The 23,696-nt window shown below is 37.8% G+C and overlaps 1 protein-coding gene across 4 annotated transcripts in view; it reads left to right on the top strand.

Moving 5' to 3' along the window:
• The window catches only part of Rictor (RPTOR independent companion of MTOR complex 2), a 90,760-nt gene extending 68,639 nt beyond the window's left edge, over window positions 1-22,121 (top strand). Inside the window, exons 28-39 of one of the 4 annotated variants that reach the window (XM_075975945.1) lie at window positions 268-360; window positions 751-857; window positions 1,217-1,446; window positions 3,647-4,655; window positions 4,931-5,002; window positions 6,831-7,008; window positions 8,050-8,131; window positions 8,900-9,019; window positions 15,619-15,774; window positions 16,434-16,557; window positions 17,486-17,624; window positions 17,757-22,121. In XM_075975945.1, the coding sequence (XP_075832060.1) occupies window positions 268-360; window positions 751-857; window positions 1,217-1,446; window positions 3,647-4,655; window positions 4,931-5,002; window positions 6,831-7,008; window positions 8,050-8,131; window positions 8,900-9,019; window positions 15,619-15,774; window positions 16,434-16,557; window positions 17,486-17,624; window positions 17,757-17,831 (2,385 nt within the window). In that variant the 3' untranslated portion in view covers window positions 17,832-22,121. Of the gene's footprint in view, window positions 1-267; window positions 361-750; window positions 858-1,216; window positions 1,447-3,646; window positions 4,656-4,930; window positions 5,003-6,830; window positions 7,009-8,049; window positions 8,132-8,785; window positions 9,020-15,618; window positions 15,775-16,433; window positions 16,558-17,485; window positions 17,625-17,756 lie in introns of all 4 variants that reach the window. The other 3 variants (XM_075975943.1, XM_075975946.1, XM_075975944.1) reach the window with 3 other exon arrangements.
• The last annotated feature ends 1,575 nt before the right edge of the window (window positions 22,122-23,696 follow it).

The raw sequence follows: 23,696 nt of genomic DNA, 5'->3' as shown, positions 1-23,696 counted from the left end.
ATATGGAAAAACTAAGTTGCTTTCTTTCTTGTATCAGAGGTTGAGCTGAACCTTAATGCAAATTAGTTACAAGTCCAGAATATGAAATCAGAACCTATGCCCTAAAGTGGCTCCCAAGTAAACTATATGTAAAGTCACTCTTGGAATTCTAAATGTGTAGAAATGACCAAAACAAACCTTTGGGTTGACTTGGACAAAGTATAAGGAAATACTTTAGAAGCATAATACATTGTTATTTATTTACATGGTACTTCTTTCTTTGTCTAGAATGTTATCACGGAACTCTGTCACAATGTTCGTACTCCAGACTTGGATAAATGGGAAGAAATTAAAAAGCTGAAAGCCTCTCTTTGGGCCTTGGTTTGTAATGAATATTTCTGATCTTTCCAGTGTGTATGGGTTTTGTTTTTTAAGGTTCTACTCACTAATGCTAAATAAATTAAAATTATTTTACCTTGAACTTGTTCTTAGATTAATATTCAAAAACCAGAATTGTTCTTACCAATTTAAAGGTTATTCTTATGCTGAAGAAATAGATGATTAAGATATTAATGTTTTGCTTTTTGTTGTTCTTCTAAGACAAACAGCATGTTTGCTTACTCCTAGCACACCTTATTTAAGGTTTTGTTTCTCCTTCCATAGGCTTTTTTCTTTCCCTCTTATAGTTGGATTTAAATTTGGGGGTTTTTTTGTAGCTTTTAAAGTTTCTTCAAAATATTAGTCATAAATATTTGATATTATTTCTTTTAGGGAAATATTGGCTCATCGAATTGGGGGCTTAATTTGCTACAGGAAGAAAATGTGATTCCAGATATACTAAAACTTGCAAAACAGTGTGAGGTTCTTTCCATCAGAGGGTATGTTACGTACCTGAGAAGTCTTTCTAGTGAATATAAATAGATGTAAGGCAAAATATTTCATGATTCGTAATTGTTACTTTAAATATGCTCTGCTAGGGTCCTGCTGTACTGCCTTCATTTGTTTTCATTATTTTTATTAGGGAGATTTACATGATTTTCATTGTGGTTTATTTATTCTTCACTAGATTTAATGTGTTGTTTTCTACAAACTGACACAATTTTTAAGTATCTTCTTAAGGAAAATGTAGATACTCATCTAGCAGATTATTTTATGGTTATTTAAGAAATCTCACTTTGGGATTATAAACTGTTTTTACTATGTTGTTTTTGTTTTGTTTTGTTTTGTTTTCCTGCAGGACCTGTGTATATGTTCTTGGACTCATAGCTAAAACCAAGCAAGGCTGTGATATTCTGAAATGTCACAGCTGGGATTCTGTGAGGCACAGTCGCAAGCATCTGTGGCCGGTGGTTGCAGATGATGTGGAACAGCTCTGCAATGAGCTCTCGTCGGTCCCAAGCACACTCAGTTTAAACTCTGAGTCAACCGGCTCTAGACATAACAGTGAAAGTGAGTCCGCACCATCAAGTGAGTATTGTGATGGAGTCACAGGAATGAACCTGTTGTATTTGTTACATTCCTCTTTTCTTCTTAGTTTTTGGACTATCAGGATACAGAGTCTTGTGTGACCCGAAACTTGCTAATAGCTAAGGATGATTGGCTCTGCCTGCTTCTGCTCCTGAGGTACAGGCATGTAGCTACACACAGGCCCAAGATTAGGTTTCAAAGATGATGGTTTGGTGGTGATGCCCTATTAAAGGGTCTCTTCTCACAACAAATATCACAGTCTCTAGCCTAACTAGTCCTCTCCCATGCTTTTTGGATAGCATTTGGGAATTGTGTGCTCAGAGATGATGATACGTCATGCAGAAAAGCCAATCTAGATAGATTTTACCTACCTTCGTTTACTTAATACTTTCCCTCTTTTTCTTAAGAATAAGTAACTAAAGTAGAATGTGTTTTGCTGAGAGTCATATCTTCATTAGATGTTACAGAGTGTGGGAGCCATATGTGTAACTCAGTTGTAGAGCACTTTCCTATTTTATGCCTCAGAATCGGGGGAGAAAAGGACATTGGTGGAAATGTTAAAAGATATATGAAACAGATGATTCAAGAGTTGAATGTTAATGGTTGCGCAGAATTTAAGGCATGCTTTTTAGATTTAAGATGATAAATACAGGCAGGGCTTGGTGACACACACCTTTAATCCCAGCACTTTGTGGGCAGAGGCAGGTGGATCTTTATGAGTTCTACACCAGTCTGGTCTACAGAGTATGTCCCAGAACAACTAGGGCTGTTAATTCAGAGAAATCCTGTCTCAAAAAACCAAAGGAAGGGGAAAAGAAAAGGTGATGATAGGCTAGGCCTGGTTGCCAATGTCTATAATTCTAATTCTTCAGGAGGCTCATGCATGAGAATCTCAAGGCCTGTCCAGTCTGTAGGATAAAGCCAAGGCCAACTTGGCCAATCATAAGAGGTATTGTGTTCAATCACCAGTACCCGTGAGAAAAGGAAGGAAAGGAGAGAAGTTGAGTCTGCAAGTATATCTTTGAAATTTCATTACTTAAGCCTGAGGCAAGAAGACTGTTGAAAGTTCAAGACTAGTCAGGGATACATACTAAATTTGAGGCCAGCCTGGGCAGTGTAAAATCATGTCTCAATCATTGTCTATTACACTACTCCATACTCTTTACTACATGGTGAAACTTGATTTTTGAGAAATTGCATATGAAAAGATACATCTTAGAGTTCACAGATTTAGAAAGTTAGTGTAATATGTAAATTCACTTAGGATTTTACTTTGTCTTTTTTCAAAATATATTTAAAGTTCTTAATAATTACTCAATAGACCAGTTACAAACAGAATAAATCTTTCTGGTACTGTTAGATACCTGTGGGTTAATTGATGTGATGTATAACAGTTAGACACTAAGTTTGATGGGCAAAATGGACAGTAAATATAATTGATTTAAATATGAAGCTTACACATGTGCCTCTGTTATCTGTAAGTGTGGTTATCTTTTCATAGCTGTGTGATATCCCAGACTCCGTCCCACCTCTGTATCCAAATCCATTGATTTTAAAAATCCTTTGAATAAAGTGACATGGTTCTGTATCCGACTTATATTCAAATCTCCCAAATATTTTATGTATAATCATTAGATCCTTTAATACCTAATCTAAATACTCAATAGTAAATTTTATTCTTAATTGCTTAAGGAATAACAGCTAGAAAAGTATATGTACATGTTTAATTTAAGCACTTTTCTTGAATATTTTTGGTTTCTGGTTAGTTGAACCCATGTATACACAACTTCCTGATATGGAAGCCTGCAGTATTTAAAGCTTAGCAGTCTATTTCTTCTAAGATGAATGTCTCTTGCTGCTGTAATGTGAAGAAGCTGTCATGCCATGGACTACCAGAATGAGCATCCATGCTCAAGGGATTGGTTTCTTTTACTTTCTCTTTAATTTAATCCTGAATATTTTGAAAAATCAAAACTTCATATACTCTGTACCAGGATGAGTCTTGTAGTTTTTCTTTAGAAATAAGAGATCCTCAATAACACAATCTTCTAGCTTATTCATATTGTAACTCTGACCTTCAGGGTAGCATTTTTATTCTTTAATGTTCCCCCGGATGGCTGTTTAAAAGGTGGGCTAGCACTAAGCATTGTGATGAATTCTTCATATTTGCATGCTTTGACAGCTGGTTCTCCACTTACAGGCATGTTCATACTGGAGGATGACCGGTTCGGCAGCAGCTCCACCAGTACATTCTTCCTTGACATCAATGAAGATGCTGAGCCAGCATTTTATGACCGACCTGGACCCCTAAAGGAAAAAAATCCATTTCCCTTTTTTGCGTCTAGCAAACTTGTAAAGCATCGTATCTTAAATTCACTTACTTTGCCGACTAAAAAACACCGCAGCAGCAGTGATCCAAAAGGAGGAAAACTGTCATCTGAAAATAAGACAAGCAACCGGCGAATCAGAACACTTACAGAGCCCAGCGTTGACTTTAATCACAGTGATGACTTTACACCTATCTCCACAGCACAGAAAACATTACAGCTAGAAACTTCTTTTGTTGTGAATAAACATCTTGAAGACACTGGCAGCACTCCAAGTATTGGAGAGAATGACTTAAAATTCCCCAAGAGTTTTGGTACAGAGAATCACAGAGAAAACACAAGCCGAGAGAGGCTGGTTGTAGAAAGCTCAGCAAGCTCACATATGAAGATCCGCAGCCAGAGCTTTAACACAGACACTACAACAAGTGGCATAAGTTCAATGAGCTCAAGTCCCTCTCGAGAGACAGTTGGTGTAGACCCTACAACTATGGACACAGACTGTGGAAGTATGAGTACTGTGGTAAGTACTAAAACGGTTAAGACAAGCCACTATCTGACGCCACAGTCTAACCATCTGTCTCTCTCCAAATCAAACTCAGTGTCCCTGGTGCCACCAGGTTCTTCTCATACGCTTCCTAGAAGAGCACAGTCCCTTAAAGCGCCCTCCATTGCAACAATAAAAAGTCTAGCAGATTGCAACTTCAGCTATACAAGTTCTAGAGATGCCTTTGGCTATGCTACGTTGAAAAGACTACAGCAGCAAAGAATGCACCCATCCTTATCGCACTCCGAAGCTTTGGCCTCCCCAGCAAAAGACGTATTATTTACTGATACCATCACTATGAAGGCTAACAGTTTTGAATCCAGACTGACGCCAAGCAGGTGAGCTGTACATACTTAAAATAAGTGAAAGTGGTTGAATTTTAACAGATAGTCATATAAGACATTAGTCAGATTGAGCACCACAGAAGCCAAGTCTCAGAACTGACCCATTTACCACAGTAGGCTGTGAGCTCCTTGTTACCTGATATGATTTGAAATGGATTCTTGCAGCTGCGAGGGGGGAAGATAAACTCCACTAGGCCCTGAAAATAAACTTGTTTTGCAAGGTTATACAAGTCACAAGCTTTTTTTTATTTATTTTTCGCTTCTGCAAGGATCGATTTTAAAAAGAAGCATGTCGGGGGAATCAGGAGCTTAAGACCTACAATAACAAACAACCTTTTCAGGTAGGTCAATTTAAAGCTCCAAAAGTTGACCTCTTACTATTTTTTAAAATAACTGAAAATTTCAGTTAAATTATTTTAGTTGGTTTTAAGTACATGTAATTATTAAATAGGAACCCAATAAACACTAAATGAGTTCCTGGGTCCTCAAGGCTAAAAAATGTCCCACTTATATGTTAAATATTCTATATTTAGATCATATCAAGCTATTAACAGTATACAGTTTAGGTTTGTTTTTTAAAATGATACACTTTGAAATTTGATCATTGCAAAGTTCCCCACTTGCATTGTTTTTGTTGTTATTGTTTGACTTCTCATCGTTGAATTATATTCATTTAAATGATTTATATTCCTTTAAACAGATTTCTAGGTGTTGAGTAGTTAGACCAGTATCTAAAAAGTAAACACTAGTTTGCAGAATATTCTCATTTTCAGCATTGGGAGTTATTTATATAACCCATCAGTCTCATATCTGATTTTTTTAGTAACATTTTTAATAAAAAGATCCTGGTAGCAGATAGTGAATTTTGTCCCCTCTTTAAAAAATGGTACAGTAATGGTTGGTGTAACTAGAAGTCATTATCTGTCATCTTTGTGAATCCATAACAGAGCCACATGCCTGTCAGCAAGTCATGGGTGTAGAGCTACCACCAAGCAACAGAGCTGATGGGTTAGCTTGTCTGGGCCTCCATAAGCTCAGTTGGAGACTATGCTAGAGCCGTGCTTTTAAATCTTTAAAATGTTACTTTCTAAGCAGAAAAAATAATTTTTTTCTTAAAGGTTTTCTATAAAAACCCAATAAGCAAAACAGTTTAAAATGGAGCTATAGCTGATTAAAATAAAATTGGAAAGTGAAACACCCCCATAATTCCTCTGACTCCAGTAGCTCTTAGAGAGTTTTATAAAATCAGAGATATAACCATGTAAGGTTTGAAAAACATTGACTTCTTTTATAAAATTCATCAATTTCAGATACGAGTCCTCTTGGAAATGAGGAATTGTTTTTACTATTATAATCTTAATGGCTACTGTTTAAAGCACATTTCTTTTATGTGAAAAAGCACATAGAATTTATGTGTTTTATGTGAAATAATCCTTTGATTTACATTTATATGTTTTATAAGCCTTGGTTTTCTATTTAATAATGTAAGACTTTGAATAGTGTTATGTATATTTGGCAAGGCCTATACAGAGTGAACAATGTGTCTCTTGCTTGGTAATCAGTATGACAGAAATGTGTTTTATGGAGATGTCCTTTTACCATGGTTATGGAATCATTGTGAAGGGTGCCCTATGAAGAAAGACTAGCGTTTTGTGAGATGTACCTTGTAATAGTTACAAACGATTGGATTTTACTATGGTATATGTACCTTCTGTGTTAGACAAATATTGTTTGATAAGCAAGCATTAATTAGCCCAGAAGATTGGTGAGTAATTTTTCATGTGCTAATAGACACATCTTTAGCTGTATAACTCAAGTCCTGCGGTCTACTTACTGCAAACATAGTCTTTGAGCTGCACTTGTCTTAGGCTAGTTCCCTTTACTACTTCTGCAAATTGGTGGTGTTCTCATTACCCCCCTTTCATCTTCACCTGTCAGAACATAGCAGTTGTTCTTTTGGTGACATGCAGCATTCCTGGTAACCTATTTATTGGCCAATAGCAGCTAATGTTAAATTGTTTATGTGTTCCCAGCCAACTAAGATGATACTGCTTCATGTTTGACTAGCTACTTTGATGGTGGTATAAAATTAGGGATTGTTTGTTTGTTTTTAATATTCTTAATAGTACAAATCAAGAAGCTAATTCAAGGTTTTTTGTGATGTTATAGGTTTATGAAAGCTTTAAGTTATGCATCATTAGATAAAGAAGATTTATTAAGTCCTATTAATCAAAATACCCTGCAGCGATCCTCCTCAGTTAGGTCCATGGTATCCAGTGCTACATACGGAGGTTCCGATGACTACATTGGACTTGCTCTTCCAGTAGACATCAATGATATATTTCAGGTATCATCCAGTCTATTACTGTTTTCCTATGACCTGGCTTCCTGATGGTTTTTTTGTTTGTTTTGTTTTTTAGTGTTCTGTAACTGCTTATTAGAATGTGTAGCTTATAGTGGACATACTTATTATGGGAGAGATAAAGGTTTTGAGGTGATTTTTCATCTAAAAATGTATTAAGATGAGAATAGCATGTTCTTAGCTGCTCTGTACTTATTCCGCTCCTCTGAGTAAGACTCTTGTTCAGTCTCTGGAGCATTACTCTTTCTAACGGTAATCTAATTGTTTGATTTATGTGTAGTCTATAGTAGTTTAGTAAATTCCTAATCATCTTTTAGACTCATACAACTTTTCTTTTTTAGTCATTGATCTTTTTCTCACCTAAAGCAGTCACATGTGATATCTGTGTACACAATTTCTAGTGGGTTATAATAATACTGAATAATACATATTTTCTTATATGACTAAGTATTTTATTCCTTCAGCCTGTTTTTGTTAGTATGTGTGTAGAGTGTGTGTGGTATGGGTGTGTGTGTGTACTTGGATCTACAGCCTGCAGTAGCCAGGGATGCTCATCAGCATCATGCTTATGTACTCCATCTTACTCTTGAGATAGGATTGCTCATTGAATCTGGAGCTCAACTGGCAGCCAGCAAGCCCCAGCAATCGTCCTGTCTCCATCCTTCACAGCCTTTACAAGCACATGCACACATGGTCACGGCCAGCTTTTCTGTGGATGGTAGAGATTGAAACTGTTTGCATGCTTGTAAAGCAAGCAAACAAGCACTCTCTTTGAGCCATCCCTAGCGCCTAGATATTTTAGATAAGCACTAAATTTCTTGAATACCCATTTAATTCAACAAGAATAAGGTTAAGACACTAGTTATTTGGTTATGTTTTGTTAATTTTAATCTTCTTTAGTAAACTGCCTTATAGATTTGTATGCTACAGTTATTCTATTTCTGTTGCATTTCCTGAATTTTCTTAACATTCATAAGATGAATTTCTTTGTAGGATGAAACTGACCCTACTTTGTATGCATTTTAGATAAAGGATATTCCTTATTTTCAATCAAAGCATGTGCCACCAGATGACCGAGGTGCGAGAGCGTTTTCCCACGATGCAGGAGGTAATGTGTGCCCTTGGTTCTCCTGTGACTCCTTACCTTAAAAATGAAATTCTCTTTTTCGTGAGGTAACAGTAAAAGTTGGGCACACTAAACCAAAATAACTCAGTCAACTAAAAATTAAAATGCAGTTGTTTTCCCAGTTTTAGGGGCCAGCCTCTCCAGTTGATAAAATAGTTCTTTCTTTTCTTAAAGTGCAGGAGGAGTGTTAAAACTTGTCTCCTGGGCCAGAGGCACAGCTACTTACAATCAACAAAGGGTGGGGGTTGCTTATTTGCCATTGTGTTATTCTGTGTTGTGAACTGCTGCATTTGTGAATGTGTGCATATGAACTGTTGATTTAATAGTTTTATAGTCTTGTTTTAACGTAGACCTCTTAGACTTGATTTTGTTTAGGCAATTATCAGGGTTAATGGGAAAATGATACATCAATATAACCTTTCTTGTTTGTCTTTAAAAAAACTCTATTGAAATAATAAAGGTATATGTGCTATCTGTTATCTTTACAATTTTTAACAAATTATTCTCTTTCTATTAAATGTTGAATCATCAAAAGCTCTAAATTTTCATCTTTAAAAAGTATTATTTTAAGATGTCATGAAAAAGATCCCAAAGGTGTCTTTATCGGATTGTATTTTTATTTACTTAAACGTGCAGGTCTTCCGTCTGGAGCTGGCGGTCTTGTAAAAAACTCCTTTCATTTGCTACGGCAGCAGATGAGTCTCACGGAAATAATGAACTCCGTTCACTCAGACGCTTCTCTGTTTTTAGAGAGCACAGAAGACACTGGACTGCAGGAACACACAGATGACAATTGCCTTTACTGTGTCTGCATTGAAATTCTGGGCTTCCAGCCCAGTACCCAGCTAAGTTCAATATGTAGTCACTCAGGTGAGTGGTAGCGTCCTTGGAGATGCATCTGCTCTAGTCACAAACCATCCAGCGACCCTCTAATGAGGCCTTCCCACTCCATCTCACTACCTCAGACATAGTCTAGCCCTTTAGCAGCTTCCAGTTGCACTCTGAGTCTAATTCTGTTTCTCTCCACTTTATCTTTTAATATATTATTTAAAATTAATCTGTTTTTAATTGTTTATTGGCTCTGTAGCCCAACACATAAGATTCTTTGTGCTCTGTGGTTTTCATCATTCTCATTTCTTGTAGCTGGTAGACCATGCTTGACTGACTTAAAGTTTTCAACAACCGCTGGGAATAGAAGTTGTATTTTCCTTGCTATTCCCTCCTATTCTCCCCCCCCCCCAAACACTCACCATGCTCTTACATAAACAAACATAGTCTGTCTGGAATGTTTGCCTCATCCCAAATCTCATGTCTGAGAAGTGTCCCGACTCCTAAGCTGAGTGTGGAAATTCCTTCCTTTTTTCTCTCACTGTCTTTGTACAGAGATTTCTTATAATTGTGGTCATTACTCAAGTCATCTTCTGAGCTTACCATGGTGACTTCCTTCAGATCGTGATCTGCTATCTTCATTTTCACATCTCTGACAGTAGCTGCTGCCTTGTACACTAGGCTCTCGGTATACATTTATTAGAGAGGAATTAAAGTAGGCACAAATGATCAGTTTCTTAATATGAGTCACCAAAGTGTATATATTAACGATTTCAACTAATGTTTAAAGTGTTTGTATATATACCTTTTCTTGTTAAATATCAGTTGACTAGCCTCAGAAGTCTAGTGATGACCAGGATTCTTTGCATGACTCTTGTGAAGTTCTCCCTAGGATTTCATAACTTCCCAACTTGTAGCCTATGCTACATGATGGTGCTGGGGAAACACCCAGCCAGGAGTGTGCTTCCTGGGATTTGCAATGGGTTAAGGTTGTGCTTAGAAACTGATCCTCTCAGTGGTTCCATGTCCCAGTATGGGCCTGAATTTGACAGATTCCTAAACTAGGTTTTTCACACTCTGAACCCAGGGCCTGTGTATGCTATGATTTTTTTAAGCAAACTATGTTTATTTGATTATTTTTTGAGTTTGTAAAATATTAGATGTACTACACACCATAAAAAGAGGGCATGTTAGGTCAGTTGGCGATATTGTTTATGATTTAGGGCCTTCAACTTTTCATTTACTCACTCAACAGTGTGTGAATCATTTAGTATGGAGCTCTGTAGTTAGAAAAAGCACAGGGAGACCAGCCACCAAAACTGTCTTATGCAAAAAGAACACAGCCATAATTAGATACCTGACTTCAGTCCTTACAGAGCTGTAGTAATCCAAGCAGCATGAGGTCAGCATTAAGCACAGAGTGGAGGAATTGGAAGCCAACCTGTTTTTTTTTTTATTGATAAAAGAAGAATAAAGAAAAAAAAACAAATTTCCACCTCCTCCCAGCCTCCCCTTTCCCTCCCCCTCCTCCCACTCTTCTCCCCCTCCTCCCACTCTTCTCCCCATCCTCCCACCCCTCTCCCCTTCCCCCCACTCGTCTCCCCCTCCCTCTCCAGTCCAAAGAGCAGTCAGGGTTCCCTGCCCTGTGGTAAGTCCTAGGTCCTCCCCCCTCCGTCCATATCTAGGAAGGTGAACATCCAAACTGGCTAGGCTCCCACCAAGCCAGCAGATTGCGTAGGATCAAAACTGCGTGCCATTGTCCTTGGCGTCTCATCAGCCCTCATTGTTCGTCATGATCAGAGAGTTCAGTTTTATCCCATGCTTTTTTTGGTAATAGTCCAGCTGGCCTTGGTGAGCTCCCAGTAGATCAGCTCCACTGTCTCAGTGGGTGGGTGCACCCCTCGTGGTCCCGACTTCTTTGCTCATGTTCTCCCTCCTGCTCCTCATTGGGACCTTGGGAGCTCAGTCCATTGCTCCAGTGTGGGTCTCTGTCTCTATCTCCATCCATCGCCAGATGAAAGTTCTAGGATGATATGCAAGATATTCATCAGTATTGCGCTAGGATGGGGTCATTTCAGGTTCCCTATCCTCAGCTGCCCAAGGAACTAACTGGGGACCTCAGCTTGGGCACCTGGGAGCCCCTCTAGGGTCAATTCTCCTGCCCACCCTAAAGTGGGTCCCTTAAGGAAGCCAACCTGTTTATCTTCAGCTCACTGCTCTTCTGCAAAGGTGCTAAGATCACCTGCTGGAGAGAGGGCAGTATTTGTGATAAATGGAAACTGGATATCCTCCAGAAAATAAATAAGATTAGATGTCTCACTCTGAACAAATGTCTCAACTCCACATGGACCTTAAATGTGAAAGTGCTGAAGATCTGTCAGCAGTTTCAGATGGGTGAGGATCTTTGGGAATCCCAACTGCCACCCCACTCACTACATGCTCTAAAATAACACTCTAGGGAACAACAGCTAGAATGTCCAAAACTATAAGAAAACATTTTTATGGAGAAAAAGAAATGAATGAAAGAACATACAGAAATTAAGCAAATACTTACAAACTTCATATCTGATAAGAAATTAATATACAAGCTGGGTTTAATTGCACACAACTTTAATCCCAGCATGTGGGAGGCAGATGCAAGCGGATTTCTATGAGTTCAAGGTCAGTTTGATCTACAGAGTGAGTGTCAAGACAGCCATTGCTACATGGGGAAAGACTGTCTGGAAAAGAAAATTTAATATACAGCATTTAGGATAAAAATGTGCAATAGACTTCTCGGGACATATAAATCAAAACCACCTTGAGCTATCAGCTTACAATAGTGAGAATACTTGTCAAAATACCAAATGGTGGCAAATGCTGAAAAGGAAAATCCTGGCACACTGTTGCTTGGAATGTAAATTGCTACAGCTACTAAAGAAAGCACTAAGAAAGAGTCTCAGAAAAGCAAAATGAAACTAACCATACAGCCCAGCAATCCCATCACTTAAGAGAGATAAAGGAAGTGAAATCAATATGTCAAAGATAACGCCATCTGTAATGAACTGCAGTACTATTCACATAGCCAAGAAGTGCAAACAAATATGTAATTGATGAATGGATAGGGAATATGTGGTATATATACATATGCTGAATATTCAGCCAGTGTCTTCTGTGTTCTCTAAAAACAGAAAAGGGGAAGAAAAAGTAATGGTAGGAGAACCAGCTATGAAACTCATAGACTGGAGGTATACCTAAGACTGCAGCTGGAAGACAGTCAGGAGACTGACTGAGGTGGTTTTCAAATTATTTTGAGCTCAAAATTAAATGCTTTAAGTGTGAGAAGACCAATGCTGTATGAATGAGGCTGTTGAGGAATCATGAGGCAGAGCTCGGTCCATTTGACCTTCTTCCCAAAGTTACAGAGGGTTAGGAAATGCCAGGAAGTCCAGGACATCCAGCCAGCAAGAGCACAGATGTAAACAGCAGAGGCCTGGGTTTCAAGTACCAGGGAGGCTGACATAAAAACCAAAGCTACAGAGAAACCCTGTCTCAAACCCCCCCCCACAAAAAAAAAAACTGGACTGTTGTCCTTGTTGGACAGGTAAAGCCCACTCTTCTTCCACCATTCCCCCAATCAGTCCCAACCCCACCTGTCCCCAGTCTACCTATGAAATCTATTCTGTTTACCCTTCCCAGGGAGAGCCATGTGTCCTCCATTTGGGAATTCCTTGTTATTTAGCCTGAGTCTGTGGATGATTTTAGATGGTTTTACTTTACAGCTAATAACCACTTATAAGTGAATAATGCAATGTTTGTCTTTTGGGGATTGGTTTACTTCATTCAGGATGATTTCCTGCAAATTTCATGATATTTTTGTAAGCATTGTGTAAATGTACCTACCATATTTTCTTTATCCATCCTTTGGCTGAGGGACATCTAGGTGGTTTCCAGTTTGTGCTTATTACAAATAAAGCTGCTGTGAACAGAGTTGAGCAAGTGTCTTTGTGGTAGGATGGGGTATCCTTTGGGTATATGCCCTGGAGTGGTATAACTGGTCTTGAAGCAGATCAATTTCCAGTTTCCTGAGGAATCTCCATATTTATTTTCATAGTGGCTGTACAGATTTGCACTCCCACCAGTAGTGGAGGAGTGTTCCCCTTGGTCTGCATCCTCTCCAGCATGAACTGTCACTTGTGTTGTTGATCTAAGTCATTCTGAAAGGCATAAGATGGGATCTCAGAGTCGTTTTGATTTACAGTTCCCTGATGGCAAAGGATGTTGAACATCTCCTTCAGTGTTTCTCAGCCATTCTCCTCTGTTGAGAATTCTGTTTCGATCTATACCCCATTTTTAAAATTGGATTATCTGGCTTGTTAATGTCTTGTTTTTTGAGTTCTTCATGTATTTTGGATATTAGTCTTCTATCAGATGTAGTATTTTTAAAAAAAAAAAAAAAAAAAAAACTTTTCCCATTCTGTAGACTGCTGCCATTTTGTCCTGTTGCCGGTGTTCTTTCCTTTACAGAAGCTTTTCAGTTTCATGAGGTCCCATTTATTAATTGTCTTTCTTAGTTCCTGCACTATTGGTGTTCTGGCCTATCTTATTGGAGGCATACTTTTTAAATTGAAGTTCTCTCCTTTCAGATGACTTAGCTCTTAGCAAGTTGACATAAAAGTATCTAGCACAGCAGACATGGAAGTAGTGATCTAGGAAGTGCTTGAAGGTGAAATAAAAAGTAGTACAAAGTTTATTTTGTGGGAACCAAATTTGGTGATGTTGAACCTCTTTTTTTCCCATGTGTATAATGAAGAAAGGGAAACAGGCCAGCTTTTAGAAGTCTTACTTTCTAGCTGAGTGCTTATCTTTTCTGTCTGAGTTGCTCTTTTTTCATAAGCAGGATAGATGCTTAACTAATTTTCATTTTGTTTTATAGTACTAAGCTTGTGTGATTTTTTTTGTAAGCTGCCCAGTGTTACTTTCTGAAAGAATGATCAACAGCTTTTTCATATTTGTTTTCATCATTGATTTTTTTAATACCTAAGGATTTTTCTTTTTTTAAGTATTTATTTATATTGATTTTATTGAGCTATACATTTTTCATTTTTCTCTGCTCCCCACCCTTCCTCTTCCCTTCCCTTCAACCCTCTCCCATGGTCCCCATGCTCCCAATTTACTCAGGAGCTCTTGTCTTTTTCTATTTCCCATGTAGATTAGATCCATGTATGTCTCTCTTAAGGTCCTCATTATTGTCTAAGTTCTCTGGGATTGTGAATTGTAGGCTGGTTTTCTTTGCTTTATGTTGAAAAAAGCCACTTATGAGTGAGTACATATGATATTTGTCTTTCTGGATCTGGGTTACCTCACTCAATATGGTGTTTTCTAGATCTATCCATTTGCCTACAGATTTCAAGATGTTATTTTTTTTATGCTGTGTAGTACTCCATTGAGTAAATGTACCACATTTTCCTTATCCATTCTTCGATCGAGGGGCATTTAGATTGTTTCCAGGTTCTGGCTATGACAAACAATGCTGCTATGAACACAGTTGAGCACATGTCCTTGTGGTATGAATGAGCATTCTTTGGGTATATACCCAAAAGTGGTATAGCTGGGTCTTGAGGAAGGTTGTTTCCTAAGTTTTTGAGAAATCACAATTCTGATATCCAAAGGGGTTGTACCAATTTGCAGTCCCACCAGCAATGCAGGAGTGTTCCCTTTACCCCACAACCTCTCCAGCATAAGTTGTCATCAGTATTTTTGATCTTGGCCATTCTTACAGGTGTAAGATAGAATCTCAGAGTTGTTTTGTTTTGTATTTCTCTGATGACTAAGGATGTTGAGTATTTCCTTAAGTGTCTTTCAGCCATTTTAGATTCCTCTGTTGAGAATTCCTGTTTAGGTCTCTACTCCATTTTTTTTATTGGATTATTTGTTCTTTTGATGACCCCTAGGGATTTTTTTGAATGTATTGTTTTTTTTTTTTTGTTCATGTGTTTGTATATCGTGTATGCACAGGTGTGCCGATATACATGTGCCACAGGACCCACTTGAAGATCAGAGGACAACTAATTGGAGTCAGTTTTCTCCTTCCACCCTGTGGGTCCTGGGGTCAAACTCAGGTAGTATGACTTAGCAGCAAGCACCTTTTTAACCCATTGAATCATACAGCTGGTCCATGCCCAAGACAATTTTAAACCCAAAAAAATTTTTCACTTAGGTGTTAGGTTGACTTTAAAATCCCACGCTGGGGCCCTTAGCAGTACACACAGAGAAAAACAAGAAGGGGAAATAAAGTAGGAAGAGGTCTGAAATGACTGTAGACTTTTAATTGCGTTTACTGTTGGGTGATGCATTCAGGTAGAGGTAGAAAGGATGGGAGAAGAGAAGATAATATAGAAAGGATGGGAGAAGAGAAGATAATAAAGTATGTTCTACATATTTGCTTGAAATTTAATGGCATATTCCTACATTGGTACTCGGGAAAAAAAACTCTCTGGAATATAGCAGGTTCACTTGTCTGAACACTCATTATCTGAGCAGTCTAGATTTACTTCAAAAATGTTCATGAGATAAATTGTTGAGAACGGGAAAGGAGTTCTCTTAGAGTGTGCAGTCCTAGCACAGGAATGGAGCTCTAATCGAAATGCTTTTACCTTCAGACCTTCAAGATATTCCGTATTCTGATTGGTGTGAGCAGACAATCCACAATCCCTTAGAAGTGGTTCCCTCCAAGTTCTCAGGGATTTCTGGGTGCAGTGATGGTGCATCTCAAGAAGGCTCAGTCAGTAGCACCAAAAGCACAGAGTTGCTACTGGGTAAGTCTGCATCCTTAATAAAACTGTATTCAGTTGATTTTGCCTGTTAGCATATGTACTGTAATTTAGAGTTGTCTCTGTGGTGATATTTCATTTGTATTTTAATAAATAAAGCTTGCCTGAAATTCAGAGTAAAACAGCCGTACTGGTCAGCCTTACAGACCAGGCAGTGGTGACACCCCAATAGCCACATTAGTTTGTCATAGAAACCAGGCAATAGTGGTGCACGCCCTTAATCCCAGAACTAAACTGGGAGGAGACAGCTCTCAGACATAATCTCCTTCTGAGATTCCTGGAGGCACCATTTCGGACTGAGACAGAGGTAGGAGCCAGTGGCTGGCTGTTTTGCTTTTCTGATCTTCTTGTTGAACCCCAGTTTTTGTCTCCGGGTTTTTATTAATTGAGCTACATGTTTCAGAGCTACGACAGGTCAATGTTAGTTAGACACTTAGCAGATTCTTAAATACTGCACCTATGACAGCCATTCACAGGTTCCCTCTCAATGATCTTCTATTAGAGCTGTTTCTAGATCATTGGCAAATTATGTGCAGTTGATTCCAGTTTTAGTTGCTTATGTAGTTTGAAAACAAATACCATGAACTGTAATCATTCTGCATTGTGATCCGATGAATGACCTTACACTGACATCTTCATTTCAGGTGTGAAAACCATTCCAGACGATACACCAATGTGCCGTATCCTGCTTCGTAAAGAAGTGCTAAGATTAGTTGTCAATTTGAGCAGCTCGGTTTCTACCAAGTGTCATGAAACAGGGCTTTTGACGTGAGTACTGCTTGAAGGCTGGCAGTTAGTTCTACTTTGTCAGTTGCAGGAAAACACTTGGGTTGCTTAGAGTTGCGCAACAACAGTCACGGGCTGCGTTTCCATCTGAGGGGCTTCGCAGTGATGCCTCAGCCTGCAGAACAGGTTGAAGAGCAGAGTGGACTCCACCTAGACTTTCAAACAAGTCTGCAAAGATGGAAAACTATCTAAAAGCTGGGCCACTCTTGTCTCTTTTTTAAGTCTTGATAAAATTGGGGGGGGGGGTAAATAAATAATTATTTATATTAAATCTATAAAACTTAAATTCCTAAATTCCAGCTTCTGGTATAATTATTGGTGGCTGTAACTTGAATATAAAAACAAGCTTTTTAGGTTTTTCAATCATTTTTCAAGAAAATGAAGACCTAATTGAGAAGCAAACTTAAGTTACAAACTGGTGGGGTTTCCTAATTCAATTATTTTTCTCTTTTTCTTCTTTTAAGAGAAAAATGTAGAATTTTTAAAATTGTTTTTCTAAGTCAGAGCAGCCTGATAAATGAAAAAATGATTTTTAGCAATTCATCTTTATTTGCACTATTTAAAGTAGTCGTTCTCAAAAGAAGTGTTTAATAAAAGTAATTTGTAATAAGCCAGGTATAATGGCATACACCTTTAGTGCGGGCACTTGGGTAGGAGGATCTGAAATGCTAGGGACATGGAATCATTTTCAAAGTTGGCCTGGACTACATGAAACTCTGTAGCAAAAAGGGAAAAAGAGCAAGACAGACAAACCGACTTAACTATTTTCTATTATTAATCTACCACTCCTAACATTCCATCTAATCGATAGCTGGTGAAAAAAGTCAGCAGAAAGTATCATTGTTGAGGGTTAAATGAATAAATTTTGGTTATAATATTTATCATAACATTGTTTATCTTTTCATTTTAGAATTAAAGAGAAGTATCCTCAAACATTTGATGACATATGCCTTTATTCTGAAGTTTCTCTTTTGTTATCACACTGCACATTTAGACTTCCGTGCCGGAGGTTCATACAAGAATTATTTCAGGATGTACAATTTTTACAAGTAAGTGAGACTATATTTCTGAAATTTGTCTCCCAGAATTATTCTATACTTAAAGTAAGCTGAAAGAGTATATGTACATTATATGCATTTTTATTAAAAAAAAAAAGTTAACAGTTTGTCACTTTTTCCTAGATGCATGAAGAAGCAGAGGCTGTGTTGGCAATTCCACCAAAACAACCTGTAGTTGACGAATCTGCCGAATCCTGACCTCATATTTATGATGTTTATAGCTAGATACGATATATTTATCCATACTTGTGGACTTCCTAAAGGCCTCACAAGACACTGACTGGCTGTCAGTGAGACAGAGTATCTTCTGATGCTGTCCCAGCAGTCCTTGGTACAGAACAGTTGCAACTGCTGACATCCCTAACCAAGCCGACTTCCTCTTCCCTTTGGGGTCCTTCTTGGGGTTCGTGATTCAGTACCACAGTTTTAATTTAGTTGCCACCATATTCAAGAGCCAAGCACTGAATAGCTACATAGGTTTTCTATTTTTTTATTTTAAAAGCATAATGGCAGTGGAATAAAAGCAGGACATGAAGAAGCACCCTCCACACAGTTATTTCTGACTGCTTTTTAGTTAAGGGTGAATTAAAAAGATGCCTTGTTTGTTAACTAATTCGTGGAAGCCAGGAGTCACTGTCTCTGAGGCTGTGTCCTGTTATCCCATAGGCTGTGCTATAACTGACGGTATCAGAGGGTAATCATTGGCCCTTCTACATTTCCTTAATGTTTGTAACACTACTTCAGAGGTTTCTCACCTCGGAGCAGAAGAAGAGCCTCAACAATTGGAACTTAAAAGTTATTTTATGTTGCTAAATGCATAAAGATGCTCCTTTGTTTTCCATCTCTTCAGGTTTGTTGTAGTATGTTGTTAAAGGTTACTTGTACCAATTAAGGTTTTTCACTACAGTTGTTGATTAAAGTAAATAGTTCAGTTGAAATACTTTCCATAGTCCCATCTCCAGAGTGCAAATAAATAAATAAATGGACGGATGGATGCCCAGTGTACCTCCATGCTAATCAGCTCCTCTCATCACCACTTTAAACAGATTGAGCAAGTGTTAGTAGTCTGGACCCCAAGCAAAGGAAAGCATTAAATGATACTTCCAATCTCTTAAATAAAAAACAAGTTTGCCTAAAATTTATACATTCCATGTAAAAAAGATGAGCCATATCTAAAAAGCATTATGCATCGTTGACACACATTAAGATTAAAAATTGTGGTGAAAAGCCTTAATTACTAACTTTTACAGCAGTGGTAATGCAATTTTTGTTAGTGTTCTTGTTTTGCACAAAATAATGGCAGTTATAGGTGAACTGAAGAATACAGTCATTGCCTTTATCACATTTGTGAAGTTGATGAAGGCAAGGTTTTGTCTGTCTAATTTGTGTATGTATAAAGATATTTGAAAATCTTTACATAAATTAAACATATATGCAAATTTGTACATAAAGTAGCATGAACATCATTGCTAGAATGCTTGTAAGTAAAAGGGTTATCTTTTTTTTGAAATCATATATATAGAACAAGAACATCCAGCTGGACTGACTAGGACCCTTTTGTAATTCCTTTGTGTAGCTCGTTTTTAGAGTTACACATCAGCTTTAACACCGCCGTAGCCACCAGTCCCTATCTTCCCATGTTGCACACCCTTTTCATAATGGGCTTGTTTGCAAGATCTCTGTAGAGTAGCCTGTGAACTAGGAGACAACTCACAGAGGCTTTTTTTAAACTGGCACTGAAAGTTCCCACTAGGATGAAGCATTTCATCTCCCTTCCCAACTCCTCTTTGACTGCACTTCAGCAAGTTGTTCGTACATGCACTGTGTAGCAACTTTATGATGATAAAGCAGACAAGGGCTCTAAACTGCTGCTCATGTTACAACTCAGAAAATTCAGTGAGAGTAAAACTTCGAGCTTCATCACTGAACCCAAGCGTCTATTTAAATGTCAACAGTACTTCTAAGAGCATTGCCTATCGCCTTGGTCTTTGGTCTTGGGTAATGAAACTGCCTTTCCAGAGAACCAAATGTCAGAGATACTAGACCAAATAGTGGTTACAATTCCAAAGGAAGGAATGTAGTCTTACTCATAATGGGATTAACATTTTAGACATTCATTTCAACACTACCTCAGTTAACATAGAGTATAAAATCTGTGGTTTCATCCCTCTAAAATAACAGTTATTATTTTTGTTTGTGTTTCATCACACAAAACTGTCCCCAGCCTTGCACACCTAATTCAGCCATCCTGAAATTAAGGCTGTGCCTAGTGTCCTAAGCAGGTTCTTTGTTTTGTTGTTTTGTTTTGACTTTTGACTGTTACTTTGAAAAGATATGTGTATGTATCATCATCTGCCTATAGCACTTAACTTTGGGAAGATATCAGAGTTTTGTGATTATCAGTATATTTGAGGAAATTATCTATGTTTAAATTTATAGTGCTATTTGGTTTAACCATGGTTTCACCGAGAGGTGTAATACATTTCCTTTAAGTACTTGTATAAAAGTAGACTTTCATGATGAAAACTACATGCAGTGCCAAGTGATTAGTGTAGGCGTTTAAGACAATTAAATTATAGCAGAAGAAGTTAGGAATGATGTCAATGATAATAGAAATCATTGAGAAAATCAACTATAAATGATAGATATTACCAAAATAATGTCAATACAGTAGTTTTTCAAGAGTTTAGAATTAATCTTAGTCATATAAATTTGTACTGTTGGTAATTATTTAATAATTTGGAGGAGTTTGAACAGTTAAGCTGGTTGTAAACTGTGAATTTCTAATTGTAAATTGTCATTTCTAATTGAATTTTTTTGAAGAACAGATTTCAGCTTCACATACTAAGTAAATACTGACAAATAAGGAGAAATTTAGTATTTATAAGGAAATAGGCTCTAAATTTTCTTATCCTTTTTTTCTGTTGTGGTTAGGGTATATTGGAGGAGCAAAATGTTCTCCCTAACTTAAGTGTTTCTAATAGAATAATGAATAGACATCCCATAAGACAGTGATATTGCAAGGAAGTGCGTGCATTCTTGCTATGGTGATGTGGCAAAGTCACTGGGAGGTGTATCTCCAGCAGACATATCTTCAGCCGTGTTCAAAGTCACTGGGAGGTGTGTCTCTAGCAGACGTATCTCCAGCCGTGTTCCACTCTTGTCCAGTGCTTGAGATGGGTAAAGCTGAATTCCATGTTACCATGGCCGAGTGTTCAAAGTGGGATATCACTGTGTATTTAGATTTGTCTACTGCTATTTATAGACATTTTTATTTCATTCCTTTCAGAGGATGCCTTTTATGCCCCATATCAAAGCACAGATCATTAAGCAATAAGAAACAAAATTGTCTGTCATTCAAATTATAATTGCGATTATTCTTGTGTGGTAAGAGTGAGGTGCTAATTTTGTGTGTGAAGAATTTGTGACCACTTTGGAAATATATTTTGGAAGTAAGGTTTTTTTACCCTTCCTTTAGACTTTTACTTCCATTTTGTCTCAAATTCACAATCCATGAAAGAAAAGTAGAATTGTTTGAGAGACTTCTAAGAAAAGCTGCTTGCAATGTATATTTCAGATTTTCCTATGTGTGGGTTGGCAAAGGGCTCCATTTTCTCTGTATAGACAGAGTCTGTTGTTCCCATCTTAACTTTGAGAGTTTCACTACACCAAGTCCCACTTCCAGGCGTGCCAGTGAACTCGAGGGCAGTGCTTACAAAGGACACAGAAGTCTGCACAGGGTCCCCGGGGGTGTCTCATTTCTAGTACATTTATACGACTCACAGAATGTGGGATTTCTCCTCTTTGGAGTATTTTTATAGTTAAGTGGACAGCTCTGCCACAGATGCATGGATTGCACATTTGACTCTGTAAGACACTTAATATGAAAAGTTATGCCAAAAAGGAAGCATATCCTACAAAAATTTTCCCATTTAACTAGGTTGGTTTAGCACAAAATGCAAAGTCTTGGGGCAGAGAGGGAGTAGTGAAAATTTTTTATGAACAATTATTGAAAAATGCTCCATTACTGGCCTGTCAGAAACCCTAACAATGCATTGTGAAACAGATGATGTAAATTAAATTAAATTAGCTTTGAAAAGTGGTAAGGGATGGTAAAGAGAATCTTAGACTCAATGCTCTCTGACCACATGACCTTTTTTATTTAGTAATACGCTGCTACATTTTTGGAGGTTCTGGTGTTTGTAGGTCACTGAACAGACATTGAAATCTGATTTATATTGTATAACTGTAACATAGAAAGAAAAAGTATTTATATATTTTCCTTAAGAATATTTCATTGAGTTGTATATAATTTAAATAAGATATGTCCCCAAATGGTTTTGCTCACCTTGATTTTTTGTTGTTGTTGTTGTGGTTTTATTGTTTTTGTATAATGTGTACAGTTTATGTTAAGGGCATTAAAGCCTCCTGAAACATAATCTTATCAAAGGGATTCATTGTTAATAAAATGTACTTAAAATTCTTAAACTTGTGGTGGTGTTGCTCTATTTGAAAATGTGTGTCACCTGGGCCTTCCTAGACTTGAATCACATGATACTGACGTTGACAGGTATGATTTCCAGTGAGTGAGCCTTTTTGATCCCTAAATGGGGATGGTCTTGTCCTGTAAAAAGGGGCTGCTCCCAATTTTAAAGTAATTGTTTTCCTTGGTATTCTCTAGAACTTATCTGACATAGTTACTTTTTAATTTGAAATCATTATTGTGAAGGTTTGGAAATAGAAATGTCTTTAGCTAGAGCAGCTTTGGACTTCCTGAGATAGTAAGAAAGTGATGTGTAAGTGGACTGGCTCAGCTCTTCCCACACTGCCCTGACCAGGCAGAATAGCACCCTGCAGGAAAAGAGCCAGTGTGAAAGTCGAAGTTGCCAAAGTATATTCCCCACCGTAAGCAACCTTGTTTCAGATATTTGGCCTGTAGACACCTATGTATGAGTGTGTCATTGTTCTCACCTTATACCGTGTTTTTATCAAAATTGTAAAATGAAAAGAATACCTAATTTTGTCATAACTGAATAAGAAAATAATAGTTTGTATTTTTTTAAGCTTTACCATATGAAAGTATTCAAATAACTGAAATAACTATAGAGATAACTCAGTGATTAAGAGCACTGTAGTAATATGGGGAGCGCGGCGGTAGGGCTGCGTCCCCAAACACCCCAGCCGCCTGCCCGGCTAGCTTTACCCGAAATAATTACACAGACACTATATTCATTTAAACACTGCTTTGGCCCATTCCTATCTAGCCTCTTCTAGGCTAATTCTCACATATTAATTTAGCCCATTTCTAATCATCTGTGTAGCGCCCCTAGGTGCGCTTACCGGGAAGATTCTAGCCTAAGTCCATCCTGGGTCGGAGCTTCATCACGTGCGTCTGCCTGGGAGCTGGGCATGGCATCTCTCTTGCGTCTGCTCCGGAGAGCAGAGCTGTGGAGTCTGACCTCACTTCCTCTTCCTCCCGGCATTCTGTTCTGTTTACTCCACCCACAGGGCCAAACAGTTTCTTTATTGCTTAACCAATGAAATCAACAGATTGATATATGACACTCCCACATCAGAGCACTGGCTCTTTTTCAGAGGACCTGGATTCAATTCCCGGCACCCACCTGTGATTTTCTTAGTGCTTATTTGGGGCACTAGGCCAACTTCATACACTTAATATTTCATATTGGAGATAACTCATGATCTTATTTGCTAATTTTGAAGACTTTTCATGTCTATTTTATCTTTCAGGGTTTAAGAAGCCCTCCATACAGTGTCTTCTAAGCCCTTTGAGACAAAGCAAGCTTAACCAACAGCTCATAGATACAACTCCAAGTCTAATTCAACTTGGTGTTCTTATAAATGCACACTTTGTAAATGATATTAACCATGAGAATCACACACACTGTACATAGATATATTTGTATATGTGGAGCTAAGGTCAAATATCTAAATCACCTTTTTTTTTTGAGATGGGGTTTGTTGATGAACTTAGATCATGATTAAGCTATGGCCGATGAGTTCAGGAATCCTCTCTCAAACTCTCCTGTCTCTCTGTTGATT

Source organism: Microtus pennsylvanicus, chromosome 6 (assembly GCF_037038515.1).
Source record: "Microtus pennsylvanicus isolate mMicPen1 chromosome 6, mMicPen1.hap1, whole genome shotgun sequence".
Classification (NCBI taxonomy): domain Eukaryota; kingdom Metazoa; phylum Chordata; class Mammalia; order Rodentia; family Cricetidae; genus Microtus; species Microtus pennsylvanicus.
Note: the sequence above shows the minus strand (reverse complement) of the source record. Positions and strands in the feature narration are given on the sequence as shown.